The sequence below is a fragment of the Pocillopora verrucosa genome, chromosome 5, assembly GCF_036669915.1.
Source record: "Pocillopora verrucosa isolate sample1 chromosome 5, ASM3666991v2, whole genome shotgun sequence".
NCBI classification, from domain to species: Eukaryota; Metazoa; Cnidaria; class Anthozoa; order Scleractinia; family Pocilloporidae; genus Pocillopora; species Pocillopora verrucosa.
In genome coordinates, this window is record NC_089316.1 from 23455648 (window position 1) to 23481763 (window position 26116).

General features: G+C 38.7%; 4 protein-coding genes across 7 annotated transcripts; 2 read left to right on the top strand and 2 right to left on the bottom strand.

Annotated features, from left to right (window-relative positions):
* Positions 1-5593, top strand: LOC131780629 (uncharacterized). Of its 2 annotated transcripts, none has more exons than XM_059097239.2 (7): positions 1-180; positions 1055-1357; positions 1772-1925; positions 2368-2552; positions 2655-2984; positions 3652-3969; positions 4449-5593. In XM_059097239.2, exons 1-7 carry the CDS (start codon positions 99-101, stop codon positions 5051-5053), a joined length of 1977 nt encoding a protein of 658 aa, XP_058953222.2. In that variant the 5' UTR covers positions 1-98; the 3' UTR covers positions 5054-5593. The 2 variants fall into 2 exon arrangements, with proteins under 2 accessions (XP_058953222.2, XP_058953223.2); XM_059097240.2 differs by having other exon boundaries at positions 1064-1357.
* A 2038-nt stretch (positions 5594-7631) lies between these two features.
* Positions 7632-17708, top strand: LOC131780626 (uncharacterized). 3 transcript variants are annotated; one of them, XM_059097234.2, is made up of 12 exons: positions 7632-7826; positions 7921-8211; positions 9866-10312; positions 11211-11513; positions 12064-12372; positions 13096-13407; positions 13826-14428; positions 14585-14905; positions 15343-15690; positions 16016-16106; positions 16370-16434; positions 16750-17708. In XM_059097234.2, exons 1-12 carry the CDS (start codon positions 7748-7750, stop codon positions 16788-16790), a joined length of 3210 nt encoding a protein of 1069 aa, XP_058953217.2. In that variant the 5' UTR covers positions 7632-7747; the 3' UTR covers positions 16791-17708. The 3 variants fall into 3 exon arrangements, with proteins under 3 accessions (XP_058953217.2, XP_058953218.2, XP_058953219.2); XM_059097235.2 differs by having other exon boundaries at positions 13829-14428; XM_059097236.2 differs by lacking the exon at positions 7921-8211.
* A 1274-nt stretch (positions 17709-18982) lies between these two features.
* On the bottom strand, positions 18983-23308 carry LOC131780623 (polycystin-2-like protein 2). The gene is made up of 4 exons (XM_059097231.2): positions 23289-23308; positions 22228-22663; positions 21113-21281; positions 18983-20655 (listed from the first exon to the last, which is right to left on the bottom strand). Exons 2-4 carry the CDS (start codon positions 22588-22590, stop codon positions 18983-18985), a joined length of 2205 nt encoding a protein of 734 aa, XP_058953214.2. The 5' UTR covers positions 22591-22663; positions 23289-23308.
* A 420-nt stretch (positions 23309-23728) lies between these two features.
* Positions 23729-26116, bottom strand: LOC131780624 (polycystin-1-like protein 2). Its single transcript, XM_059097232.2, has 4 exons — positions 26022-26116; positions 25582-25830; positions 24350-25084; positions 23729-24025 (listed from the first exon to the last, which is right to left on the bottom strand). The coding sequence occupies exons 2-4, from the start codon at positions 25804-25806 to the stop codon at positions 23729-23731; spliced, it is 1257 nt and encodes a 418-aa protein (XP_058953215.2). The 5' UTR covers positions 25807-25830; positions 26022-26116.

Genomic DNA, 26116 nt, shown 5'->3' on the forward strand with positions numbered 1-26116 from the left:
TTGCCAAAACAATTCTTCGCTATTTGGTCTTTCTTGGTCCGTATGCGATCAGATTTCAAAGAGTTTTTACTCCGCGTTTTTTATATAATTCGGTAGTCATGTTAAATCTTTTCTGTGGTCGAAAAACTAGAAAAGATATATTGTTAATAATCTCGGCCATCTTGGTAACTCTTGCAACAGGTAAGCAAAAATTTATCTTTTGATTGAGTCGCTTCTTAGGAATCATGAATTCATCGTTTACAAAATAAACGAAGTGCGTCTTAGAAGACGCTATCGAGCACTTTATCATGGCTCAAATAATAATAGGTCTTTTTGCGAACAATGTTAAAAATCCACTGAAAGGCTTCACAATACACGGTTTTTAATCTTACCACCAGTTTCACCAGATTGTCACTTGCTCAGCGAAGCTTGACAGTGAGAACAGTATTGTGTGAAAGTTAACTGCGAGATCATGACTCCGTCGGCTCGTTTTAGTCAAAAAATTAACCAGATAAAAGTTTGCAAAGCGAGTCTTTGTGGCTTCAGAAGTTTTCATTTTACCAAAGAAATTGAAATCTCTGTCATTATGTTATGATCGCATTTGTTCACGGCAAATTGAAAGTTTGAAACGATGTTTTTATCGTTGTAGTGCGCTTTTAGATAAATCAATTGAGCAGGAGAATTCCTTAGACACATAAAAATAAATGGTAGTCATGTATACAAATGGGACCAGTTTTCAAAATGCGGATAACATTATCAAACGAAGAGATCGCTATCCTGAGAATATAGTACGTGTTGACAAAAGATAACGCGCTATTCACTGGATAGAGATTTATCCACTGGGTAGCGTTATACACCTTTGAACAATAGGGAACGGGTTGGAGAGAAGCAGTGTGAGACTGAAGTGTCTTACCTGAGAAGAGAAAATAGTGATCCGGCAACAACCCAAAAATCCTCGATCCATGTGCTCGAGGAAAGCCATTAGGCTTCAGTATCCTTACTCCCTCCTTTCCTCAAAACTTTTGACAAGACTCTCTTCTGCAATTACCAAAAAAAAATGTTCAAACATTTTTAGCCGCATTAGGACACACGATACTTGAAGAATACAACTGTGGACAAGAAGACATTGAGTACAATGTTACTCTTAGAGGCGGTCAGTTTGCCGGGATTTTCAAGGACCGTGGACCGGTAAAGAATATGCAGGAATGTATGCATTTGTGCTGCAATACAAAGAAATGTGACGTGGCCATGATGCACGGATCAAAATGTTTCAATGTGCATTGTGTGAATGACACAACTTGTGAGACGATTCCAGCGGATGATGAAGATATTGACATGCAAGTTGCACACATGACTACTAAAGGAACAAGACAACTGAGTAAGTTTTGAGCATGGAAATAAACTACAGAAAGAAGATTGTTTTTCGCTATATCACGAGCATGGGCTAAAGAAAAAGTTTTTAGTTCTCATGAGGAATCGGATCCAAGGCACTTGGATTCCGAATGTTCTACCACTGGGCCAATGAAACTCCCTTTAGAAAAATGGGTCATAACTTTATTATGAGTAGTTTGAAATCGTTTTGAATTTCTCGGTGCGAACTAGTGAAGGCGGTGGCGAACTTATTTCTAATGGGGCGAACTCGTCATGGTGCGAGGGAACGGGTAGGATCGAAGTGGACTTGCTATGGGGCGAAACCTCCATAGACCAAAGAGACTACATTATTGATTTCAGGTCTTGATCTTCTCTTTCTAATAGCAGCGAGTCCTTTTCTCAGTTTTCTTATCTTCTGTAGCCGAAGCACCGGTAAGCGACAATCTTAAGAGTTATGACCCTGAAGCGAAATGTCCGCACAACGAGATCATGTACAACGTAAAGCTAATGGGTGGATTGAAAGCTGGAAAATTCACAGACATTGGAAAAGTTAAGAGTATAAAGACTTGTATCAGGTAAATTCAATTAAAAATAGATACTATTTTGAGTGCAACTTGATTTGGTGTCAATAAGCACGAGAAAAATTTTCAAAGACAAAACAATTGCATGAGCCCGTAGAGCGATGACAATTTGTAGTCTTCGAAAAAACTCACTAGTGCTTATTTGCACCAAATTGCACAAGATATCATGTTGTTACTTATTAAAAGTTTACATGAAAAACGCATCAGGGAAGGTCAAGACGGAAAAAAAATTGATAGCGCACTATTTGTTATTTGCACTCGTGTTACATAAAAATTGCACTCGTTTTCAGCCACTCCGACGCGTGGTATTTTTTATGCATATTATTAAAGCCATTACCCTATACTCGAAGTTGAACATCGGTACCGCTCTGAATGAAAATTGCGTTTAAGGAAAAGACTGTAGTCATGAATTAATTTTAGTCTTATTTGCTCGAAGATATTGCTGCGAGTCTAAGGTGCAGCCATGCGACCTGGCCTTTATGTTAAGTGACCGCTGTTATTTGGTGAAATGCTACTCAGAGGAGAGATGTCAGGCAATTCCTGCTGCCGCTATAGATCATTCATTCAAGCAGAAAATGGCTTTCGTAGCGCCATGGTTGTATCAAAAAGGCAAGAAAGTTGGTAAGTGAAAGGAGTAAAAAAAGCAGTCAGCATATATTTTTTTTTAAAATCTGATAAAATGCAGCTTTTTATGACTTCTTCCTCCTTATCTGGTTTACTCAGTGAAAATTCCATCTGGCCAGTCTCCACATCACTTACAATGCGTTCAAAGCAGACGCTACACGAAGTCCCGACTCCTCGATGGCCCAAACGCAGGGCTCTTCACCGACGTGGGGCGCGTTGCAAACCCCCAAATATGCACCCGCTTGTGCTGCGAGGATCCTTCCTGTGACTTGGCCTATATGTTTGGTCGTACATGTTTCCTTGTAAAGTGCTACAGCGAGAGAAGCTGTCGCACGATTCCCGACGAAGACGCTTGGCGCAATGATACTAATTTGGACAGATCCACGCAATACATCGTTACACGAAAGTTTGGTGTAAAATTAAGAGACGGTAAGGGCTTATAAACAACTTAAGATTGCATATTACCATGAGGAAAGGAAGTGGGCTGAAATCATTTGTTAAAAACGTCAGTTATCGCCAAAATCTCCCGCTTTAAACGTGAAGCTTCGCAAAACAGTTCCTGGCTAAAAACCAAACTGGTATCTCTACGGCAAGTATTCTTACTCTATTGAAGTTGTCTCAGCTCTTCCTTGCTTTCTACCGTTGGCCGGCAGCTAGGACGATTCTACAACATAACCCATGCTACTAATGAAACACTTTGGCGTTATTGGGTGTTAAAACTGTTTCATGTATTCAAGATTTCCAGCTGAAAAAAAAATGATTAAAGAACATGCAGTTCATGATGTTTGGAAAGAGTGGATTGACTCCTCGGCGTAGTTCAGAACTTTCTATTTCAATCCACTTCCAAAATTTAAACCCAGCGCAGTCCTTGTAAAATTAAATTTTTGATTTATGAGTCAGAATTCAGAATGACGTTGTTTCTGTAAGTCCAATATTTTAAAGATATGTTTGGTTCTGACATCATTGTAAGAGTTCATCGGCCGAAATGAGGTGCGCTGTGTCGCCGTAGTTCAGTGTTGTCTTAAACCAAGGATAACCTGAATGTTTCACAGCAAAAAAAAAAAAAAATTATACTTATCCTGTTCTTACTTTAAAGACGGAACTCCCGTTATACGAACCGAAACAAACCGAGAAGAAGAGTGTCGCCTGGATGGCGAGATAAGGAACAAGACAATTCTCCAGGCCGGCATGGTATCTGGAAAATTGACGCATCACAAAGGTGTCACAGACATTAACTCGTGCATAAAGCGATGCTGTGAACAGGACCAATGCCATGTGGCTATGATGATGGCGGATAAGTGCTACACGGTCTTTTGTACTAATAAGCAGTACTGCCAGCCTAAACCAGCTCCGGTAGAGACGCACCACACCAACCCCACAGTGGCTTATGTCAAGAGAGGAGAAATAAGCTTTGGTAATGTATACATTACAGTAAAGCCGTTTTTGTTATCCTTTGAATTAATTGTCGAAACGGTGAGATCAAAGGGCCAATCAGAACAAAAGTTAACATCTCCATTAATCAATAAGTATTCAAGGTGAAGAACGGCAAACTGTTTGAAGCGGGAAGACATGTGTGAAAAGTCAGAATTGATTTAATTTCATGTCCATTTGGTTAGGGAAGTAGTGCGAGTACACTAAACCAATCACAGAGCGAGGTGAAACGAAACCTAAGCAGTTTCGCATCTCTTTCGATATTCCATTCAAATCTGCTCTTTGGGGTTAAATGAGTTTAAATACAGAAAACCATGCAACTGAGAGTATAACTTGCTACCTGCTATCTTGTCTCTTTTTTCTTTCAAGAGGAAACTAATTACGTTGGCACAAAATAGAGACATACATTTATTTATCAAAATACCTATCTTATCATTGTTTTTACAACAAAAAATCCTGCAGCACCTAAACCAAAGTCGGTGATGCCGCAAATTGAAAGATTCCACCCTAACGTAGTGCAAGATGTCGAAGAAGAATATCTTGAAGCTGATGAAAATAACGTCAAAGGCAGTATCGACGTGGATGCCAGCCTACGCAGCAGTTTGCCGAGTATCCCAAGTAAAGAGGCTGAAGCAGAGGTCTCTGGGAGTGGAGGCATTGAGGAAGTCGAAGAGTATCAAAGTGGTAGTGGGGACAGTGAGAGTAATGATGATAGTGGTGACCAAAGCGGGTCGGGAGAAAATGTAGAGCAGGATGAGGAAAGTGGAGACGAGTCCAGCGGTGAGAGCGGAGCTGAAGACAATGAAGCCGAAGGTAGTGGGAATGAGGATAGCGGAGCTGAAGATAGCGGAGCTGAGGATAGCGGAGCTGAGGATAGTGGAGCGAGCGGAGAGGAAGAAGACAGTGGGGTCAGCGGAGACAGCGGAGACAGCGGAGACAGCGGAGACAGTGGAGACAGCGGGGATAGCGGGGATGAAGAAAGCGGCGATGAAGATGAGGATAGAGAAGATGAACTTCAAGGACTGGCCCAACTCAGGAACATTCTGAGCCTCAAAGGCGTTCTTTAATCATAGTTACAATAGTAAAACGGTAGTTATAATGGAATCAACAATGCTTCGTATAGGAGTTTAGTTTTTTTTTTTTACGTCAAGAAGTAGTGGCTCAGACTCTGAATACTTGGGGATGCGTGTTTGCTGACGAGGCCTTATTTCAGGGCCTTTTGGCCCAAAGGTTGTTTTCAACTACATTCCTTGAGGGAGTGAATTGCTTTTCAGTTTGTGAGAGAAAAAGAGTTAAGGATCTACCTGAACGCTCACATGATCGAAAAATACAGCACTTGACACAAAATAAAGATCCATGGAATATCACTGTGTTTGCTCCGTTCACCATAAATTTTGCTTTAATGCTAACTAAAGTAAATTTTTCTCTTCGTCTTTTTTTAAAGTCTCTGTTACAACGTGTTACTAGCCTAACTACCTTTTAAAGACTTGATCTAAACTGGGTAAATATGTACAAATTTGGAATTTCACAAATTAAAACCCACTGTACATAATTGGTCACTTAAGATATCTATAATATTAAAGTACGGTAATTAGATTAAATTACAAAAAAAGCATAGTTTTATAATTGAAGATAAGAATGTTAATAAACAAGAATGGATTTTTAGATATTCTAATTTGTTTCTTATTCTTCTCTACGCTTGGACACTTATTTAGAAGCTGATACAGGCGTAATGTCCTCTTGCGAAACGAAACTTTTTTTCTGTCGAATCATAATTTTGAAACAGGAATCTTGTTGTATGCAATGACAAAATTAAGAGGAGGTGACATTGAGAGCGAGTTCAAGGCTCCAAGGTTTATATTAACGATGCTTCCGCTCAGGTTGTCAAAACAGCTTTCCCTACAATTGACATCACACCATGTGACGAGCAATTGCTTCTGTGTCCAGATCTACAAATAATAACGTAGAACTTTATGATTTTTTATGATAATCTGATTTATGATTTTTTAAGATAATCCTATGCCCTTAATTCACCTATTCCCACAAATTTTTACAAAAAATTAGTTTCAAAATGATCCCCTAAACGAGCACGAACACTCTTGATAGAACATGTCTACTGTCATTGGTCAATTTTAGAGCAATTGAGTAACTGAAGCCTGCCTTTTGGCTGGTTCGATTCTGTCAATTATGATATATAACCAAGGGCACATTTGTCTTAGCTCAACTTAACTCAATTCAGGTAATGTATGACATTCATTCGCTGCTCTCAGAAAAACTCGTCCGAGGCAACCATCCGTAGTAGAAATCTACCACACGAGTCACTTGGCTAGTCAAGCGATATAGGTGCCCATTCGGTTCGATGAATTTAAAGGGAAATTCATTTATATTACTTCATGGTTCAGAAATGAGCGTTACGGTCCTTAACTTTCGCTAAATGTCTTCTTGTTAAATCACAAGCAGTGGTTTTCTCTTGACAGTAATACGAATAGAGAATCTATCTTCACTGAACCTATTTAAAATGTTCAAGAATGAAGATCACCTTTCGAATTGAAGAAGAAGTTGTACCTAATATCTGCAAAGGAGAAACACAGTAATATAATTGACGGAGAGCAATGGCTCTACAGTTATTGTTTCCGGTTGATTTGTTGTTTTGAATTTGCAAGTACTGTTTGCACAGTTTAAAAAAATATACAACACGTTCTAAGACGGTGAAAATAAAGACAGTTTCTCAACTTACGTCTATCAACATACAAAAAAATGCACTGACTTTTTTACCACTTGAAACTCGTGATAATCTATATTATTTAACGAGGAAAACGTTGCATGCCATTATGAAACTAAGGGACGAATTATAAAACTAAGTGACGAGGGTAACGTACGTTTTTTGATCCTTTGAAATAAATATCTGTGAAATAAAACCTACGACAATATTAGGCCATTAACAAAACGCTTCGCCTATCGGTTGGGGTGCACCAAGCTTCAAACATCAGGTTGAACGCAGCTATGTCTCGGTAGTTCAAGTAATTTGCGAAGAAAACCAAAATAAGACCAAATGTAATAATAATAATAAAAAAAAAAACGAAAAGATAACTTGAGGCAAAGTTGACTTAGCCTAATTAAAGTAGGGTGACTCTGGATGCCATTTTTTTTCTCCTGTCTGTCTGTCACGCAAGATAACCTTCATAATACGCTTTCTTACTGTAACACAAAATCCAATTGGAGATATAAACCTAGCGTATACTGTGTCTGTTACAACCCTTCGTCGGCGGTATGTCGATAAGATTTCCGCGGAGGCCGCATCGGACAAGTTAATAAAAAATGAATCTTTGTTTAACAAATTTAAAGCGAAAAAAAAATTACAAGGTGTATGGACTATCAAGATATGTTTTTATTTCTACTATGTCATACAAATACAGGTATTTTGGGGTACCAGTCACTTCCTCCTAACACTCGTCCATAGAAATTCCTCTTGTATGACGATATTCTTGTACATAAAGAATATCCCGGCGGATTTTACACTTCTAGATCACGTGAGCAAAACACGGAGCATGATTGGACAAAATTTGAGATCTTGATGATGTAATTGTGTTCTATTGTTCGGCGGGATCGAGTTCTTTCCTTGATAACAAAAGTATACAACTCTAATATGGCAAAAACTTGAAAAACAACCCGGTTAAATTAATAGGTATTTTATTTTATGACGCTATTTTTTCTAAGCTATTTTTTTTAAAGAGAGAAATTTCAATGATGTTGCCATGTGAATGAGATTCGGGGCTGTGATGCTCGGAAGAAAGATGAACAGTGGCTTACTGTTCATTTGGTTGTGTGCTCTCTGCGGAGGTAAGTTAACTTGTAGCACATCGCTTTGCTAAGTTTTCCAGTTGTGTGCGCGTGAAGTGCTGTTCCACTAACATTTATTCGTGTATGAATCTAGTAAAGAGCTCGTCAAACTACCTACAAAACTGTAAGAACACCAAAATCGAGGAGAATGTCACGCTAAAAGGAGGCATAGGAGCAGGAACTTTTCGAAAGCTTGGTAAAGTTACCAGCATGGAGTCTTGTATTGAACTGTGTTGCAAAACTGCGACTTGTGATGTTGCCTTCCTCTCGGCTGCTAAGTGCTATGGAGTCGAATGCGTGAGTGATGACGAGTGCAAGGCCACAGCTACTGATACATCTGATATTAAGGTGCTCATAGCACACGTGCGAACAGGCCATAAGAAAGGTTAGTGCTCCGCCAGTTGAAATGGCGGAGGTAAATAAGCTGTTGTCGGAATCTTTGAACGAACTTGGTTATAGTCGCTGTTAGCCTCATTCCGTAAAATACAGTCCGTTATTCTACATTTAGATCGATACGTGCGGCGTTAATGAAAGCAATGGATTGTTTGAAATTGACGTGGCGTTGAATTGGTGCATTTGTGCAAGAAATCTCGCTTTTGAAAGCTTTCTTCTCCAGACAACTTTATTCAATCTCAAATTTTTCACGGGGTCTGCAGCGTAATGTTGTATTTGAGGACTGATTTTGCGCTTGGGGTAAATTTCAGTGAAGCGAGCGATGATTTTTCCGGCGATTACACTCATTAATCTTTGATCGGCTTCAGAATTGAAAGCCTGAAAGGTAGCTAGCCACCCGGAAAGAAAGAATGGTGAAAACAGGTTGTAAGCAAAAGGGACAGCGGGAATTTCTGCGTACCGTTTCTTCTTATAAAACAAATTCTGCTATGTCAATTTCTGTCTGGTTTGTTGTCTATTGTAGAGGGCAAGATTTACCTCAAAATAAGTGGGTGAATTAAAATCTCTTGAATAGCAATTGGCGATAGCATAAAGAAAACAGCTATTATGGAAAGTTCCTCCAGTAGATTAGAATAGGAAAATATAACCAATACATATATAATAGTAAAATAAGGTATGAATTTGCTCCTGCGAATGAAAAACTGCTGAACGCTTTCATGAAACTGTCAGTGACTTAAGAATAATGTTTTTTCTTAAATCATTTGATATATGTCAATCATTTAATCCTTCATGCACACACAGCTGAAAGACTGAGATTAAAAATATTATGTCGTAAATTAAAGTAACTTTCACAGCCTCATATTTAATTACGTAGCTCTGTCATTTTAACTCCAACCCATGCTCTTACCGACTGATAAATAAGACTTCATGGCGATTTCAAGTCGAGAGCAAGGGAAAAACAGTCTTAAAAGTCCAATGTAACTGATCTTATTAATGTGTCCATGAGTATTCATTTGTCACAGAGCAGTGGATGTGAATCAAGCTGACAATTATTAAGCCATGAATATATAGTGCAACCACCGAGAAACTATTTCACAGGAAGAACCAGCTTAAACCAACGGAGTTCATTTTTGCTATAACTTGAATATTGTGGTTTCATTCGTTTTCAAAATAATTTGAACTTCTCAATTCAGTTCTTGTCCTCAAAATTTTCCGCTTATTCGATGTTTATGCAATATTCCTCTATATTCAGTCGATTTTTTTTCTGGGGGTCTCAATGGGGTGATGGCTTTGACGGCTAACGTTTAAAATTTTGGCCAATTTACGCCTAACGGTTAATTTTTCCCTTGCAGATAAAAGAAAAAAAATTACCCTTATCTTTTTTTATTACTCACTGTTGTAATTTTGACGATCTTTAATTTTTTTGAGGCTGTATTACAGCTGACCGAGTTAATCCCATTGAGAGCATTTTTACGATGCTATTTTATTGCAACTTTAAGCATTGATCATTATGATGAACAAATACCAATTACATTTACGCTAACTTTTAAAAAACTCATTGGCTCTATTCATAAATTTTCGAAAAAAAAAATTATGATAATTTCATGAATAATATCCTGACAGAATTTCTCTTTTATTCGTTTCAGATAACACATCATTAGCTTTTATTACTCCTAACTTCACATCGAATGTTAAACCACATCCAAATGGTTTCTTGGGCTCAAATCAGGGAGGCCTATCTGCTAACACGCCAAAAGGTCTCATCGCACAGGGACAAACATCATCGAGCATTGTTAACCCATCTATGGCTGGGCAATGCCAGCCAGGAAAAATTTTCAAAGAAGTGACTTTAAAAGGAGGCATTAATGCCGGTACATATAAAGATGTTGGCTCTGTGAAAAGCATGGAGGAATGTTCTGGTAAATGCTGCGAGTTCGCGGCTTGTGATTTAGCGTTTATGCTTTCAAGTAGATGTTATCTTGTTGGATGTTCAGAAGGCAAAAACTGTCAGATACAAAAAGCAAAGCCTTCTCCGTATCATCCATCTGTGACTTACATTGAAAGATGGAACAAGGAGGGCGTGAAACATTCAGGTATGTTAAATCTTCGACAACACTACAAATTGAACGCTATTTGAGTGCAAATAGAACAAGATGGATGGTTATTTTTGAGGCTCGAAGCTGAATTAAAGAAAGATTTTTTTTTCGCCTCAACACTAGTATAGAAGCAAAAAAAGTGTCTCAATGAGGAATCAAAACTCAGAGCGACAAAGAGCTTTGTCAAAGTTAAATGAAATGAATAGCATTTTGATCTGCGAACGACACAGAGTTAAGAAAATAATCCTTGGAGAGCTGCAGGCGGAGAAATTCACAAAAAAGCGAAAAAACTTCATTAATTCTTTAGAAAACTCGACGGGATTCGAACTTGTTTCTCTATGGTGAGTTATTGGGTTGTTGGTACTTAGTAGCTGTTGAATTCCCTACAGCTCAGTGGAAAAGCATCAGAACGAGGACTTTAAAGGTTTGGGACCCGATTTGTTATGGTGACTCTGATTTTCCTTAGTCCTACGCTCGTGATAAGACGAAGAGTGTCTTTCGTTTTGCTTGTTTGGTCCCGTAACATGCACTTTTACACTGAAATCCCTCGTCTTCAGTCTGGCAACGTTACCTAGCCCCATCTCTCAGGAGACACTACTAACTCCTCAATTCATTTCGCAGATACCTGGATATGAGGGTAGATAGAGCTTCTAAGGTTGTGCATCATATATAAAAGAGGATAAAAAATTGATCTCAATCATTCTTTTCAATTTGTAGACTCGTTAGCTTTGGTAATATATATGATTAGGCGATTAGGGCAACTTGCCACTTTTATACTCAATTTGTTCGTTTTGTTTTTTTGCTTTTGCGTTTTTGCTAGAGATAGCCATTTATGCTTTTTGAAATGCCCGTGTTATATTGAACTGCACTGATCGAATATTTTTCTTATGCATAGTTTTTCTTGGCGACTCAGCCGAAACCAAATTCACATGTCCCGCGGTGAAGCCGCTGACCAAGGTGACATTAAAAGGAGGACTCAAAGCTGGAGATTTCACAGACACAGGCAAGGTTGGAAGCATAAAGGAATGTTACGAGACTTGCTGCCAACATCCCACGTGTAATCTGGCCTTTATGCTGGGCCAAAATTGCTTCTCGGTCAAATGTTATAACAAAGACTTGTGCAGTACAATTCCTGCGCAGCCTTCCATCTTCAATCCACAAATTGCGTATGTTTGGAATAGAAATGAGATGAAAAATGGTAAGTTAATATAGTTAGAATTACGTAGAGTAGAGCTTTAAAAGACTTACCTTCTTAGTGATTACGTATGAGTAACCGCTTTAATATTCCTTCAAATCTTGTCGGTGGAATTGAGGTAGTGTGATCGCAAAAGATTCGGTTTACCCTTGTTGACAAGAGCGTGAGGACTAATATATATATGTATATATAACTGCAGACAGTACTGTTTCGGCCTTCTGGGCCTCATCAGTGCAGTGCTGATGCTAGGATGGAGGTAAGGCCATATAGCCACCCCAAGTGATCTCACATATGTGGTATCATCTAAGCCATGCCAGAGTGCTCAAACTAGAAAATATGTATATATATATATATCTATGAGGAACAACACTAAGAGCACCATTTTGAAAAGAAAACCGTAGCGTTTTCAATAGAGAAGATATTATTTTTTACGTAGCAATAAAACTGCATTTACTTGCATATAAATAAAATTATGATATACCTTAAAAACAGGTGAAAAACATCTAATACTGCATTTATTCAGAGCTTGCTATTTTCTCTATTTAATTTCCAGACTCACCTAAAAACAAGATATTAAAACCTCAGCTGGTTTGCCCAGCTGGAAAAGTTTTAGACAGCGTAACTCTTGTCGGTGGAATAAAATCTGGGTACTTCCGCGATCAAGGAAAAGTTAAAGATATGGAAAAATGTCGACGAATCTGTTGTGAGATGCCACACTGTCATTTGGCCTTCATGCTGTCTTCAAATTGCTTTTCGGTAGCATGCAAAAGCGCTGATGCGTGTAAGACTCAGGGAGCTAATCCATCGAGATACAACCCTAAAATATCATATGTAAGGGATTTTAAGACAAATGCACTGCTAGGTAAGATTATTCACATGCTTATCATTTGCAAACAGGTGAAAACGATTTTTGTCTGTAAGTATAAAACAAGGCTTTTCACCAACACATCAAAGAGCAAGGGACTTCAGCGTCGAAAAGTCGTGGATAGTTCGCCTAGAACTAAAATCTCAGTGTGGAGATTTGTTGTTAAAGAGCACCATTATTTGGAAACTTCTTGAAGATTCTTTTCATCCTAGGAACTGATCCCATTGTTTTTTATTTCCCGAAAAGAGGGATGTTTAAAGCAACTGAGCTTTTGTTGCTGAAGCAAACGGGCTTCAGAATGAAATAAAACTTAAATTTTCATATGAAAAAAGGGAAAGAGGATGACTTCAAACAACCCTAAAACTCGAAAACATCCTAATTTGCTTTTCAAAACTGCTTTGAAACAACCCCGCTCTCCAATTTTCATTCACCCATTCGTGCAGTGGCTGAGGCAGGCAAAAAAATTGAGATAAGATTTTCAGGAAGACGAAAGGCTCAACTAGATCCAATCTGGCCGGTTATTTGAAAAAAACGGTTTGTAATTCAGGGTTTGGGCTGAAGTTGTTCATTATGCTTTAAAAACACTTATCATTCTTGTTCTTTGTCCAGTTTCTTGGCAAAGTCACAAACACATTTTTATGTAAAGTATATTAGTCACACTAATAGTTTACTTGATTTTATTTTATTAAGCACTAATATCAGCCGTCTACAAATTTTCAGGAGTCCCAAAAGTAACAGAAACACAAACAAAAGAAACCATCCCAAGTTTGACGCAAACCCAGTTGGTACTGCCGACCACGCCAGGACAGCCACCCCAGATCCCTGGACTGAGAGGTCCAGCAGCAGACGCGACACAAATGGCTCAGTTTCCGCAGACGCAAATACAAGGACAGAACCCTCTGATCAGCCTACAGCAGCCGCCATCACCATTGGCGCCACCTCCACTTCCTCCGTCTCCATTTGGGTCCAACCCACCCGTCGAACAGAATCCTATGATGCCACAACCAGGGATTTCACCTGGAAACAATGCAGGTATGCAGGAAATTTGCAATCCTTGCCAACTTTTCTTCTGAAGACTTCATGGACCTGCACAAAAAAATTACTTTGGTGGAGGATATGCTTTCATTTTTCTAAAGGAATGATTATCAGTCGTGTTACTCTTTAACATCTATGTGATGAGGACGGAGCGTAAAAGAGATAGGAGAAAATAGCTTATAACTTCTCTGAGGTGAGAAATAAATTGTATCAATTTGGGGGGCAAATCGGTCATTCAGTGCAAAATTGGCTGGATTAAACAAGGCACATTTTTGTGTCATAAAAAACCTTGAGGGAACCGATCGGATTGCGCGTGTTGAGGAGTTTAAAGCCAAAGTTATCTCATTTAAAAACAGATAAGATCTTGAAGAGGAGCTTATAAATGTTCAAAGGAGAATTTATCGCCTTTCCTAAGCAGGTATGCAGCTTCCAGTCCCCCTCACAACACCGGCAGAGAAGATAGCACCATTGGTACCACAAACTCCGGCAGAAATTCAACCAATCACAAATCAGCAGGAGACCAAGAAAACCGACATTGCGGCTGCGCAGACAAATCAAAGCCTCAAGAGTCAGATCAAGTCAGCTGCAGCTGGCCAAGCTATGAAAATGAACATCGTAAACGGAAAAATCGAATTGACTCCCGTTGGAGCATCGAATGTATCTGAAGACGCCTCTGGCAAAACTTCGGATACATCCCATTCTTCCGAGTTGAAAGACAACGAAAAAAGCGACTCGGGAAAAAAAGCCTGTGAGAAGGTGAAGGTGCATAAAAATGTAACTTTGAAGGGTGGAAAGAAAGCTGGAAAGTTTAACAATCATGGTGACGTGCAAGGAATGGATGAATGCCAGGATATATGCTGCAGGGATGGAAAGTGCAACGTTGCATTTATGCTCGGCAAGACATGTTACTCCGTAGCATGTAAAAGTAAAGAACTATGTGAACACTCAAAAGCTCCCCCAACGGATTACAATCCTCAGCTTTCTTATGTGAGACCAATGAAAACTTCGGATAAAAAAGGTAGGTTGATTTTCTCAGCTTTCGGCTTCACGAGTCGTTGGGCTAGGTCAACTTCTGGTATGTTAATCAGTCCGTCAGAGTATCTCCCTTCGTTGCAATTGGGCAAAAATCTGTCTTAACTCACTAAATCTATTTTTTCGAATTTACTTCTACTAGAATCCAGTAAAGCACCCGCTATCCCGCTAGAGCCCAAAGACCTCAAATGCAAACATAGCAACATTACAAATGACAAAGATCTCCCAGGTGGAATTCACAAAAACAACTTCACAATTGTCAAAGACGTGGACACTATGGGCAAATGTATGGAAAAATGTTGCGGCAGTAAGAAGTGCGATATAGCTTATATGGTGGAGAACAAATGCTATTCTGTGTCATGTTCCAGCAAGGATTTCTGTATTCCAGTCTCGGTAAAGGCCTCTAAGAAGACACCTCTGATCTCTGCGATGTTGATAAAGGCGGAGCCTAAAGAAGAAATAGGTAAAAAAGTGGAAACATAAAACTCAAATTTATCTGCCGAAAACACGTACACAATTACCCCAGGAAATTCTTCTATGGTTTCATTAATGGTTTCCTCCGGTTCCCCTCTCCAAGAGGATTTTACTTTTCCAATGGGAGTCAGTGGGACTGTCCTCGGGAATGATTTAATAAGACACTAATTTCTATCTAAAACTAAAGAATATAAAGAGTTTATTAACTGTGCCATTACACCTATTCAATAACCTCTTTATATCGCTTAACGAAATCCAATATTTCAGTAAAAAGTTGGCTGGTTAACGGAGCGGGTAAGATGCCCATATCTCGCCCACAGTGGATTGCTTGATTTGTTACCGTAAAGGTTGTCCTTGTCATTTTTGTTTACGTTGTTACATGGAACGAGGAAAGGCAATTAACAACTAATGTACCTACTTCCTCAGATTTATCCGCGGTTGCTTCTTCACCAGAAGATTCTGCAACTACAGAGCTGGCCTCTAATTCTGCCACGTGCATGTTGGACAGCAGAATATCCAATGATATAAAACTTCGGCCGGGAACTAAGGCTAGTAACTTCACAGCTCTAGGTAGGGCAGATGATATCCACCGGTGCATCGGACGATGCTGTGCTCGCCCCTCGTGTGATATCGCTTATTTATTAAATGGGAAGTGTTTCGCGGTTCAATGTCTTGACGGTGTCTTATGCCAGACAAGTGCTGAGCCCGTATCAGAAGGGGCAAACGTCAAGTTGGCTTATATGAACAGAGGATCGTCCGGTCAAAAGGAAAAAGGTTAGTTCATCTCGTCTGTTTTGCACTTTCTCGTGAGCCCTAAATTGTCAGTCCAAAATTAATGTACAAATTCCTGATACCCGATAACAATTGCCTCACCCATAATCAAGATTTCTTTAATTTCGCACCATCTTCAATTTGTCAAAAAATTCCGCTCCCAGCTCAATTTGCATTGTAATTGAATTTGTACCTTTAGTCAATTTCACAGGAAATGAATACGAAAATAATTATACTAGCTTTCCTTTACTGCTAAAAAAAAATTCAAGCCCTTCAGTTTAGGAAAAATAAGCGCATATTTCGATAATTTTAAAGTATTCTCTTGCAGATTGGATGATCGTGTACATTATAGCTGCTTCCTTAGCTTTCGTGGCCGGAATCGGCGGAGTAATATGGGCTGTGTGCATTTGCACGAAAAGGTGAGATAATGAATAGCTCCTCCGCTATTCAGGCCTGAAAAAACGTCAGCCTCTGGATAATGTTCTCAGATCTTAAAGCTTGGCAGTAACTTCACATTAAGAAATAGACTTTCAGTTCTCTTAAAAAAAAACATATTACACTTGGTGGTGAAGCACTCATACTATATTTAGAGAATAAGGTCTCGAAACAGTTTTTTTCGCTATGTGCCTACTTGCAATTTAGTAGCTGAGAGGATAAGATTATATCATGCTTAACTCTGCAGACAAAAGCTTCGTAAACAAAGGAGAATGCTGGACGATGACGAAGATGATGAAATGCTTCCCAAACGTAAGTTTTGTCGTTTTGTCGTTAAGAAAAAAAATTGCGGAGGGGATGGTTGGGTGATGAGAAAATTTTCCTGATTCCCCATCAGACTCTGTAATATTCTTATGCCTACCCCCCTTCCCCCCCTTCATTGGCAGTAAATTGGCAGTCAAACCTCTATAGCTCCTTTCGTTTCCCTTGAAAATCATGTGATCTCCCGAAAATCCTCACCTCCCCAGGCGATAAATGATTAGTGTTCCCCAATGCCATCTTATCTTAACAATTTTGCTCACCAAAATTCTTTTTTGCTATTTCTTACTAATTGTTTTGTTTTGTTAGCCACACAGACACGATACAGAACCCCGATGCCAAGATACTAAACAAGGCAGGCTCCTAACTATTACAACGTACCTTGTACCCGTCACCCGATCTTTATGTCCATTTACGCGCCAACCGTCGGTAACATTCAAAAAGGAATATTTTATACTTTGCATCAACTAACGGCCCAGAAAAGACTTCAAAGCGTTTAGCAGGCTTTAGAATCGGTGGTGAATTAAGAAGCTACCGTCGAGAAGATTGATGGTCACTTCAAATAATGATGGCATTGGTCTAACCTTTAACTTAAATGCCCTTTGGTATGCATGCAACCGCTGGTCATTAAGAGCAGCGACTTGGATCGCAAGTAGAGGACACTAAACTTGCACTCTTTAAATACGGGCTCGGTGACAACACCACCAACAAAAGAAGTTATGAGCAAAAAACGTTGATGATACTTGGCGATCGCTTCCTCGTAAATTTTATTGTTTCGCGTTTTGCATGCCAAAACCTCTGTAAGTTGAAATAATAAAAGGCTGTTTTCTAGGTAAATAGCGCAACTTTACACGATTTTGTTTGTACAGTAAACATTGCGATCAGGACTACGAAGTTCCAGTTAAATTACCTTCTCTTTCCTAGATTGCTTTTTGTTCCAACGTTGAAAAAGCTCGTATTGGCGACAAAAAATGTTATGCCGACAAAACACTCTTACGTGTTCAATGGAAAGGACCTACGAGGCCCTTTGATGAATGTTTCCCCAACAATCTAGACCTTTTCAATTAATTTCCATATGGCAGGAAATCAACCAGCATTCAGCTTGCTTTTTAAAGCCATCGAAAGTTCAAATATCCTCCAAGTTTCATGGCTTTTTCTTTGGCGAAAGTTTTTAAACCAGTGGAATTATTCAACTCTGTGCACTGAAGTAACATGCAGCCAAAATGATCAGAACTGGAATAACATTGTACATGTACTGACTGCAAACTTATTTTACGCTAACATTACAATGTAGAATATTCATTTAATAAATATATTTGAAAATAATCCTCACGCTTTGATCGTTGATGTCAGAGCATGGCTATATACATCTTTCCCCGATGCTTCTCGAACAAAAAATTGCTTTTAGCGTCCCCTCTGAACGCAACATTTATAAGGGGCAGTTTTAGACACCACTGCGCGGTTTAACCTGAAAACCCCGCGAATAAACAAGTTTCAGTTAGTTTTACGCGTACCGGACAACCAAGAATGTCCTTGCAAAAGCCAATTGGGGAAAATGCGACTGAGAAGCTATCACTTACGCAGGAAGCGCCATCTAGCTTACCACGGACGTGAAGGGTTTGGCCATGGTCGCGGCCCACTGCGTTTTAGCCCTTTGTTGACATCAATGAAATCAATTAATTTTTGGAGCACGCGTGAAGTGCTCCTTTTTGGGATCAGTCATTATCAATCGTCTGGCGGGGCGGTGGGGGGGGGGGGGGGGGTATTAGGAGGATCCCATGGTTTTAAGGTGGCACAGTTGGAGGATCAGTCGTCACCAATGGAGTGAGTCAATACGCTCGATACCAGCAAAATTTTAATCCTATATACATACATAATAACTTTACTTCCGTTCCAAATTTTAGAGTAGCATAGTGGTGCTAATTTCTCCAAACAAAGAAACTGTCTAGGTGAGTAAATAGGTAAGTCTTATTCATGGAAAACACTAATTCAATTTCATTATTATATTTCAATAAATGAAACCAATCAAATATATTAAATAAGACAAGTAAAGGCTACTTGTTGCTAAACAATAAAATGATCAATAGTCTCAAATACAATTTTAAAATCTTCTTAAAGTCATTGAGGCTCGAACATATTCGTCTAAATCGTTCCATCTTTTTGCAGCAGAATATATATAACAGACGGATTATATAACATAACAATACTTAACTTCCTTCGTGTAACTCTATTTTAAATGATATGAAGCAGTTCATATTTTTTGCCGTTGAATACGAGCCATATTTGTAACCAATCAATAGGCTCCAAAGAAAAATTGTATACAGGTTCTTCCTTTGAGATCAGCTATAAAAAATGTAAAAAAAAATGACTGTCTAAGTATTTATCCTCTTTTTGTTATTTGCCACAATGCTACGAAACGCTGGGGAATTCCTGCTATTTCTTTGTGTGTTCGAGATGATTTATGCTTAACGATCTGTTTTTTTTAAAATGATTTCGATGAAATATTTTACTTCCTTTCACCTTCTCTTTTTACTCTCTCTACCTAGTAGAGATAGACCTCTGCTGTTATTAATAAATAATCGAATTCTTCGTCTTCTGCTGTGAACCCTGAAACAATACTCTCCAGCCGCTGTAACAAGTCATGTTCTCTCTTACGTAATTTACGGAAGGAAGACTCGACGACATCCTCTCGAAATCTTACTTTCTTTTTTTCTGTACGTTTGCTGCAGTCGTCATTGCTATCACCTTTCAGAGATTTTAACATGTTGCTTATCCTGTCGAACAATGCTTGTCTCCTTGTACTGCATTGCCGTTTATCTATTGTTTCTCTGGATCTTTTCTTCCTCCAAGCTATGATAGCTTGACTTATTAAATCAAAGTTAAGATTGGAATTGTTCGTGGGTTCAAGGCCAATGTTCCCAGATTCTTTATCCTTCACTTCTGCTGACGTTTTAGAGGTTCTCGGCTGTTTCAACTTGTTACTGATTGCATCGAAAAACTCTTTTCTTTCTTTTAAGCTCGAGCAACGGTTCTCATCGATAAGATCATACAGCTCACTTTCGCTCACAAAGTTCTTAGCATCCAAAAGAGCATCGTTGATTATGCCAATAAAGAAGTTCATACAGAGAATAGTGAGAGTGAAGAGAATTAAGAAGGCGAATATTTTGGCGTATATGGTGTCGGCCTGTAATAATTCATTGATTGGTCTAGCTTTCACTCGACCAAGAATTAGCTCGAGTTGGAAATAGGCTCCTTTTAGCACCGAAGAGTAGCGCTCAGATACACAGCCAAACACTAAGACACCGAAGTGCAAAAATGCCACAAAGAAAATGGATAAAACGATGCTAAAGGATAACAAAGATCGTGCAGATATCTTCAATATTGTGGAGAATAAAGCAACATAGTTGTTGAAGCGAATGATTCGCAATAGCTTGGTGGTGACGATGAAAGTAAGAATTCCAAGTACCACATTTTCCACTTCTTGGCAAGTGATAGCTTCTTGGAAACTTAGATTTCCGTAAATGTTTTTATGCAGTTTTCCCATGGTTGAAATGGTTTTCCTTTGTCGTATTATGTACATCACCACGGAAATCAGTGAAGAAACAATTTGAAATATCTCGACCCAATTCCAGATTGACTTGAAATATCGAGAACGATGACTGTAAAGTCTGAAAGTTTCCCTTCCAAAATACAGAAAAACGAATACAATGTACAGGAACAAGCAAATCAAATAAAACTGATGCGAGGGTGTGCCCATAAAATCAAGTGAAAGAACACGAATTTGCATGGAGGCTGCTCTCAGTCCAGATGCATCAACTTCATAGAAGTATGTGGCAACACTTAAAATATTCACCGACGGATTGAATGTGGAAAACTCTGCTAGGACAACTCTGGTTTGCCTGTCAAGCCAACCGTTGTTTTGTAAATTTTTTATTATGCTGAACCCCGTATGGTTATCATAACCGAGGTCTGCTACAAATCCTCCTCCATAATAAAAGGAGAAATGTCCCCACCTGGGTGTATTGTCGGTTTCCTCAGCATGTTGATATCGCCATGGCTTCGGGCAAAGTTGTAATAACTCGTCACTCCTTGCAGCATTGTCGACAGGCCTCCAGCCCGGTTTGTTGTAGGCGGTCTTGTCTTCGTTCTTTGTCGAGTATCCTTTGAAACATTCTTGGAACGATGTTTCCATATAGTTTAGGACTTTACATTGCACTGAAAGTTGAAACAAAAGATCATGATTAGGAAGTTTTTTTGGTGTTCATTTCACTCAGGGATGGCACATTTCGTACTTTTAACAAATATGGACATCTCTTGTTATGGATAATTATAAGAAGCCTTCAAAGTAGCATTTGCTTTCGGAGGAAAGGAGCGCCGTCATCAAAACCTAAATTTAATCAACGTTCATAATAAAACGCACCTACCTAAACACTCGTCTAGATAATTGTCAGAATGGTCAGGAGTCGAGAAAATTGTAACCAGTGCATGTTCAATATTTTCTCTTTAAGAATTTCAATAAGCTATTGGTTAACTCTATAATTAAGTTTGTGCACCGATTGCTTCTCTATCAGGCAAAATTATATATGTATAACTATAATATGTGAAATGACGTGTGTGGGTAAATAGCCTTTCACTGAAATGCAAAGAGGAATAAAAATAGAAAAAAACTTACTCGCTTTCACTCTGAGTTGCCTTACTCGAGCCATTCCGACGAGAAGAGAGTGTTTATTACCAATATAAATTGTTTGCTCATCCCTTTGACCGTTGTGCCATCTGCCGGAAAACACACCTGGGATGAAAACACGCTCTAACCAGCTCCAGTACATTGTATTGTTTGTCACCTGAACTAGTACAAGATCATTGGGTTAAATAAATAAATAAATAAATATATATACATATATATATACATATACATATATATATATACATATATATATATATACATATATATATATATATACATATATATATATACATATATATATATATAAATGAATTTTTAATTGAATTGTCATCAGTTAACAAGGGTAATGAACCCGTGTATTCATACCTTCACAGAAACAAAGCGTTACTGCGCAACAGCTGAACAAAGCACCTAAATTTACCGCCGCATTTATTATGCAAATTTTATAGTATATCTTCGATGGTTACAAAGATTCTTTCCATTAAAATCCCCTGAAGAATGATCTAATCACGAAACAGGCTTGTCGAGAAAAACCTTGGTCTCTGTTTTTTTTCCCCAGCTCAATTCATATCACGCTGTACTTCCATGTATCAAGCACTTTAATACGGAAAAACCGAAACATAGACTTCCTATATATATATATATAATTTTTTTTTAAGTATAGCTGTATGGATAGACGAGCAGAAGTTTGAGTCACACAAGCGAGTTACTATTTATGACCGTGTCTTAGGCTATTATTCTCTCTTGCTTATTTTCATTGCACCCATCCCCTCAAATATTATGTTTGCCGCTTTCTGGCTCTTCTCCTATAGCAGAATTGAATGCCAATGTCTTCATGGGATTATACATCTATTGCTTGGAATTTCTTTCCAGTCCTGAATTTGGGTCTCGCGCACTAACATATCTCTGGTACCCTGTTCTTAAGGGATATTCCTACTCAAAATATCCGTTACAAAAGCAGAAAATGCCTTAGTCAGTTCTTGAAGAGGCCGGCAAAGTAAAATTTTACTTCATATATTTGATTTTGGATCTCCGTGGGAAAGATAAATTAAACACACGAATTTCAGCAATGGATTTATCATAATCAAATGATGCTTACTCACTTTGCCAAAGTTTGGTAGTCCATCCTGGATTGATTTCGTCATCAGGTACCGATGGTCGTTTCTGTTTCCATAGCACACTGCCATAAGCAAGAAAACGAAGACCAAGTATAAACCCAACTCTGTGAAATAACGTGTCACGTTCTGTTTCTTAACTTGTCGTCTCCTCATCTCTTCCACATCTGATAATTGCAGTGTCCAAAAATGTTTCTCATAGTACCCAGTTTTAACTTGTTGAGGGCTTTCGCAGGCGTGTGCTTTTGATTTCTTCGCCTTTATCTTTAAAATGACCGCAAATGTTAAAGCTGTGAAGAACACCTTTACTGGTTCCTTGATTGTTACATCCTGCGCGAATGAGATAAGCATCGAAGACAGCCACTGTTCACTGACACTCTTTTGCCAAATTAGACTGTAGAAAATTGAAAACGCAGCCGAAACACTACAAGAAAAAAACAACAAACACCAAGCGATACCAGAGATCAGGGTACCTTTAAGACAACAGTCATTGTTCGTCGCAGACTTTTCAGCTCCTTTCTGAAACAGAATCACTATGACAATGTTTATGGGTGTAACAACAAGCGCGCTTTCAATTCCAGTTACCACTTGTCTCCACGACATTTTCAGCGGTCCGAATTGGATAGGCTGTTCATATTTGCCCTCTAACTTGTAGAACATCGCGTTAGCAAACATAGATGTCAAAAGCACTGAGAGGCAGCAAGAAAGCCGCTGTACTCTTGTAAAGCGACTTTTTCTCAGCTTGGCTGCTACTGAAATCCAAATATGCCACTCCGCGAGTCCTCTTCGCCAACGTCTCGCAACTTCATTGCCAAAATCCAAATGATTTGAGGTCTGGTCGATTACTCGCTCGATGCACCCATCTCCGCGTTCAAGAGCAAACCACTGATTGGCTATGAATTTCCACGACTGCTTGGAATGTACGTCCCGAATCAGGATTTCTTCTAGGTACCACGAGGGGTTATCTCCAAAATTATCATGTCCAATCTGCACTCCTTGAATCGCACCAAGTGATTTGTTAACATAAAATACAAAAACATTTGAATTACCTCGTGAGAATAACGTATTCACTGCACCAGGCTCTTCTTGGCTAAGCTGAAGAATGCCACTCTTTCCTGCTTGAAGGTGATGGAAGTTGGATCGGTAATTCCTTCTAAAAAAACCATGATAAAGCATGAATTACATGGCTAGCTGATTTATATTCTTAATTCGCTGTTTTGGTTCCAGTCCAAAAAAAAAAAAAGGGCTGTCACTTCATTTTTTTTAAACCTTTTTATTTTCTCAACACTCTAACTGCCAGGGGTGACCAACATGCAACTTCTCCCAAAAATATCCGTACATTATCTAGGTAACAGGTCATGAGAATACTCAGAATTGTTAGGTAGATTTTGTTATCTTGATCTATTAGCAAATTGTCATGACTTATTTACAAAAAAATTGTATAGCAACCGGAGGGAGATTTAACAACAAGATCATGGGAGTGAAATGGTTATGCTGGAGAGCATGCCCCGTTAAAACAACAGTCCTCACCAAAATCTCCCTCGACACTCACATTTTTCGCGTCGTCCTCGTCGAATTTCCTTACGATAACGAGCACAGTCACATAACATAATAAAATCACCGCAATAACCACAATTACTGCGATATTTCCAGTTTCTGATAACTGCTGGAACTCGACTAAGACCTTGTCGAAGTCAATGGGATTCGGTTCAACTAAAAGACTTCCCCCAAATGATGTCAAGTGGCTACAGCTACAGTTTAAAAATCCATCTATTTCTGCTAAAACCTGAAATTATAAAATACAAGGAAGATGTTAATGATAAAATTATCATGTTGGCTGTCACCATTAATTACTCTGTTTTTTTTTTAAGGCGCTTTTATGCCCCGGCTGGCTATCAAATCGATTCGACTTTTGTCTGAAAATGTTCTCTCGTCAAAGATTAGCCTGAATTCAATGATAACCTTAATGAGTGAAGATTATTACAATACCACAGCACTTTTGCAAACATTAAACAGGAAAGCTCAAATGATCTGAACTGTGTTGAATACAATGCCAAATTAGATAAAAAAAAGATTGCGCTGAAAAATCGTTATTTAATTTTTCACTTACTCGACAACCAGATGATATCCACTTTTCAAATTTTTCTGACCAGTAAACACAACTACCCAAGGTAACTTTCAGAGTGTAGTTTTGGTCTGTTGTGGAATCATAAACTGGCATCACAGGGACATTTTGACTCTGGGGTGGGGTGGGTGGTGGATCTTTGACTTCGATGCAGGAGCGCTTCCTTCGCCTTCCACCAAGACAAGATCTTTTCTCCCTCGTGTGGAATAAGTTCATTGTAGCATTGTAATTTTTTAAGCCGAGAAAGTATTTCCCAGGACGCTCAGCCAGAACCTGTATCGTCGCATTTGGATTCAAGGAGCAGACTGTTTGCCCTTCACTTTTTTCATGTGCACTTAGCATCCAAACACACTTTTCGTCATGAGAGATAGTGGCATTGAAGTCGTAGTCTTGAGTTGTCGGTCGCTGACCAAAACGCATATAGACAAACAGATGTACGGTTGGATCTTTAGGTTTGATTTCCATTATCAGCAAGGTGTTTTCATACTTGACTTTTATTTCGTGGAAACGTAGATCATAGTTCTTTGTGAAATACCATGACTTTTCTGAAGCAGAGATTTTCTGAAGTTTTAAAGGCATAACGATAACAATATCTTCCGTGAGATTTGATACTTTAATAGGCTTGCTGTCGTTGTTTTTCAAGAGCAGGGTTACAACATCAGAGCCAGCTCGCTCCTTTGTGCCGTCCCAAGTGTAAGGGTTGAAAGAAAACGAGAACATCTGAAAGAAGAATGATTAATAATTTGTTTGTTTTTGTGGACTGCTATAATTGAACACGTAAACAAGGTACTCATTCTTAGTACTAATCATGAATTATCATAAGTTGAGCGCAAAATAAAACTGAATATATATTCGGAAAAACAACGAAAATTAAATAACATTCATGTGGCCACTTATTATGAAATATTTTCAGAGTTAGTCTTTTGAAACCAGAATGAAAATCGAAGAGAAATGGCGGGTGGAAGACCTGATCCTGTTATCAACTCAGTTATAAGGTTTACTTAAGGCGATGTGAAGAAAATGAAGCTTGATTGATTCTTAATTGTTGTCCCAAGTGACAGAGTTGAACATGTCAAAAGCAAAACAAGAAATATGATTGCTGGAGGTAATAAGGAACCTTTAAGGTACCTAATGTGCTACTTTAATATTACTGGTGTCGGTATCTGCCAAAAAAAAATACTTGGATTGAAATTTGCCCGAAGGGCAGGAAAACCTACCTGAACATCTACAAAACTTGTTTTGTTTACTCCAGCGAGTAATAATTGGCTCTTAGAAGGTAAGATAAACCGGCCTTTTCCTGCTTTTATTTCCAGTCCTGAAAGTCTTTGGAGGCTATATCTTCCGACTGTCATGGATATTTGTCCCGCTGTGAATGATATCGTTCTTTCATCAGGTATTGTCAAGGCTAACACTGAGTCTGCAACTTTCTCGAGGGCCTTCATTGAAATCTTCACTAATAGTTTACCCTGTAGAAATTGCAGAAAACAAACATACAATGTAAGCAAATTATGGATTTTCGCAAGCTTAAAACAAACAAACAAACAAACAAACCATAAAAGGTCCAAAATCTGAATGAAGAAGGGAGTAACGGTGAAGTTAACAACAATCTGCAATGGACCATTTGCCAATGAATAAAGTCTAATGTACATTACAGTACCAGTTGCTGAAAACTTGACTTGAAGTCTTCTGATGCAATTACTGCTGCTGCCTTCAAAACGCTATTAAGACATGAAGCCAAGTTTTCTGCTAATA

Coding starts and splice junctions, on each gene's coding strand:
- LOC131780629 (XM_059097239.2), top strand. CDS start 99: ATGTTAAATCTTTTCTGTGGTCGAAAAACTAGAAAAGATATATTGTTA. Junction 1,926..2,367: donor AGTATAAAGACTTGTATCAG/GTAAATTCAATT, acceptor ATTTGCTCGAAG/ATATTGCTGCGAGTCTAAGG. Junction 2,553..2,654: donor TCAAAAAGGCAAGAAAGTTG/GTAAGTGAAAGG, acceptor TGGTTTACTCAG/TGAAAATTCCATCTGGCCAG.
- LOC131780626 (XM_059097234.2), top strand. CDS start 7,748: ATGAGATTCGGGGCTGTGATGCTCGGAAGAAAGATGAACAGTGGCTTA. Junction 13,408..13,825: donor TTCACCTGGAAACAATGCAG/GTATGCAGGAAA, acceptor GCCTTTCCTAAG/CAGGTATGCAGCTTCCAGTC. Junction 14,429..14,584: donor GAAAACTTCGGATAAAAAAG/GTAGGTTGATTT, acceptor TACTTCTACTAG/AATCCAGTAAAGCACCCGCT.
- LOC131780623 (XM_059097231.2), bottom strand. CDS start 22,590: ATGCTTATCTCATTCGCGCAGGATGTAACAATCAAGGAACCAGTAAAG. Junction 21,282..22,227: donor GACTACCAAACTTTGGCAAA/GTGAGTAAGCAT, acceptor GTACTAGTTCAG/GTGACAAACAATACAATGTA. Junction 20,656..21,112: donor GCAACTCAGAGTGAAAGCGA/GTAAGTTTTTTT, acceptor TTCAACTTTCAG/TGCAATGTAAAGTCCTAAAC.
- LOC131780624 (XM_059097232.2), bottom strand. CDS start 25,806: ATGAAGGCCCTCGAGAAAGTTGCAGACTCAGTGTTAGCCTTGACAATA. Junction 25,085..25,581: donor CAAGTTTTGTAGATGTTCAG/GTAGGTTTTCCT, acceptor TTCTTCTTTCAG/ATGTTCTCGTTTTCTTTCAA. Junction 24,026..24,349: donor GGATATCATCTGGTTGTCGA/GTAAGTGAAAAA, acceptor TTATAATTTCAG/GTTTTAGCAGAAATAGATGG.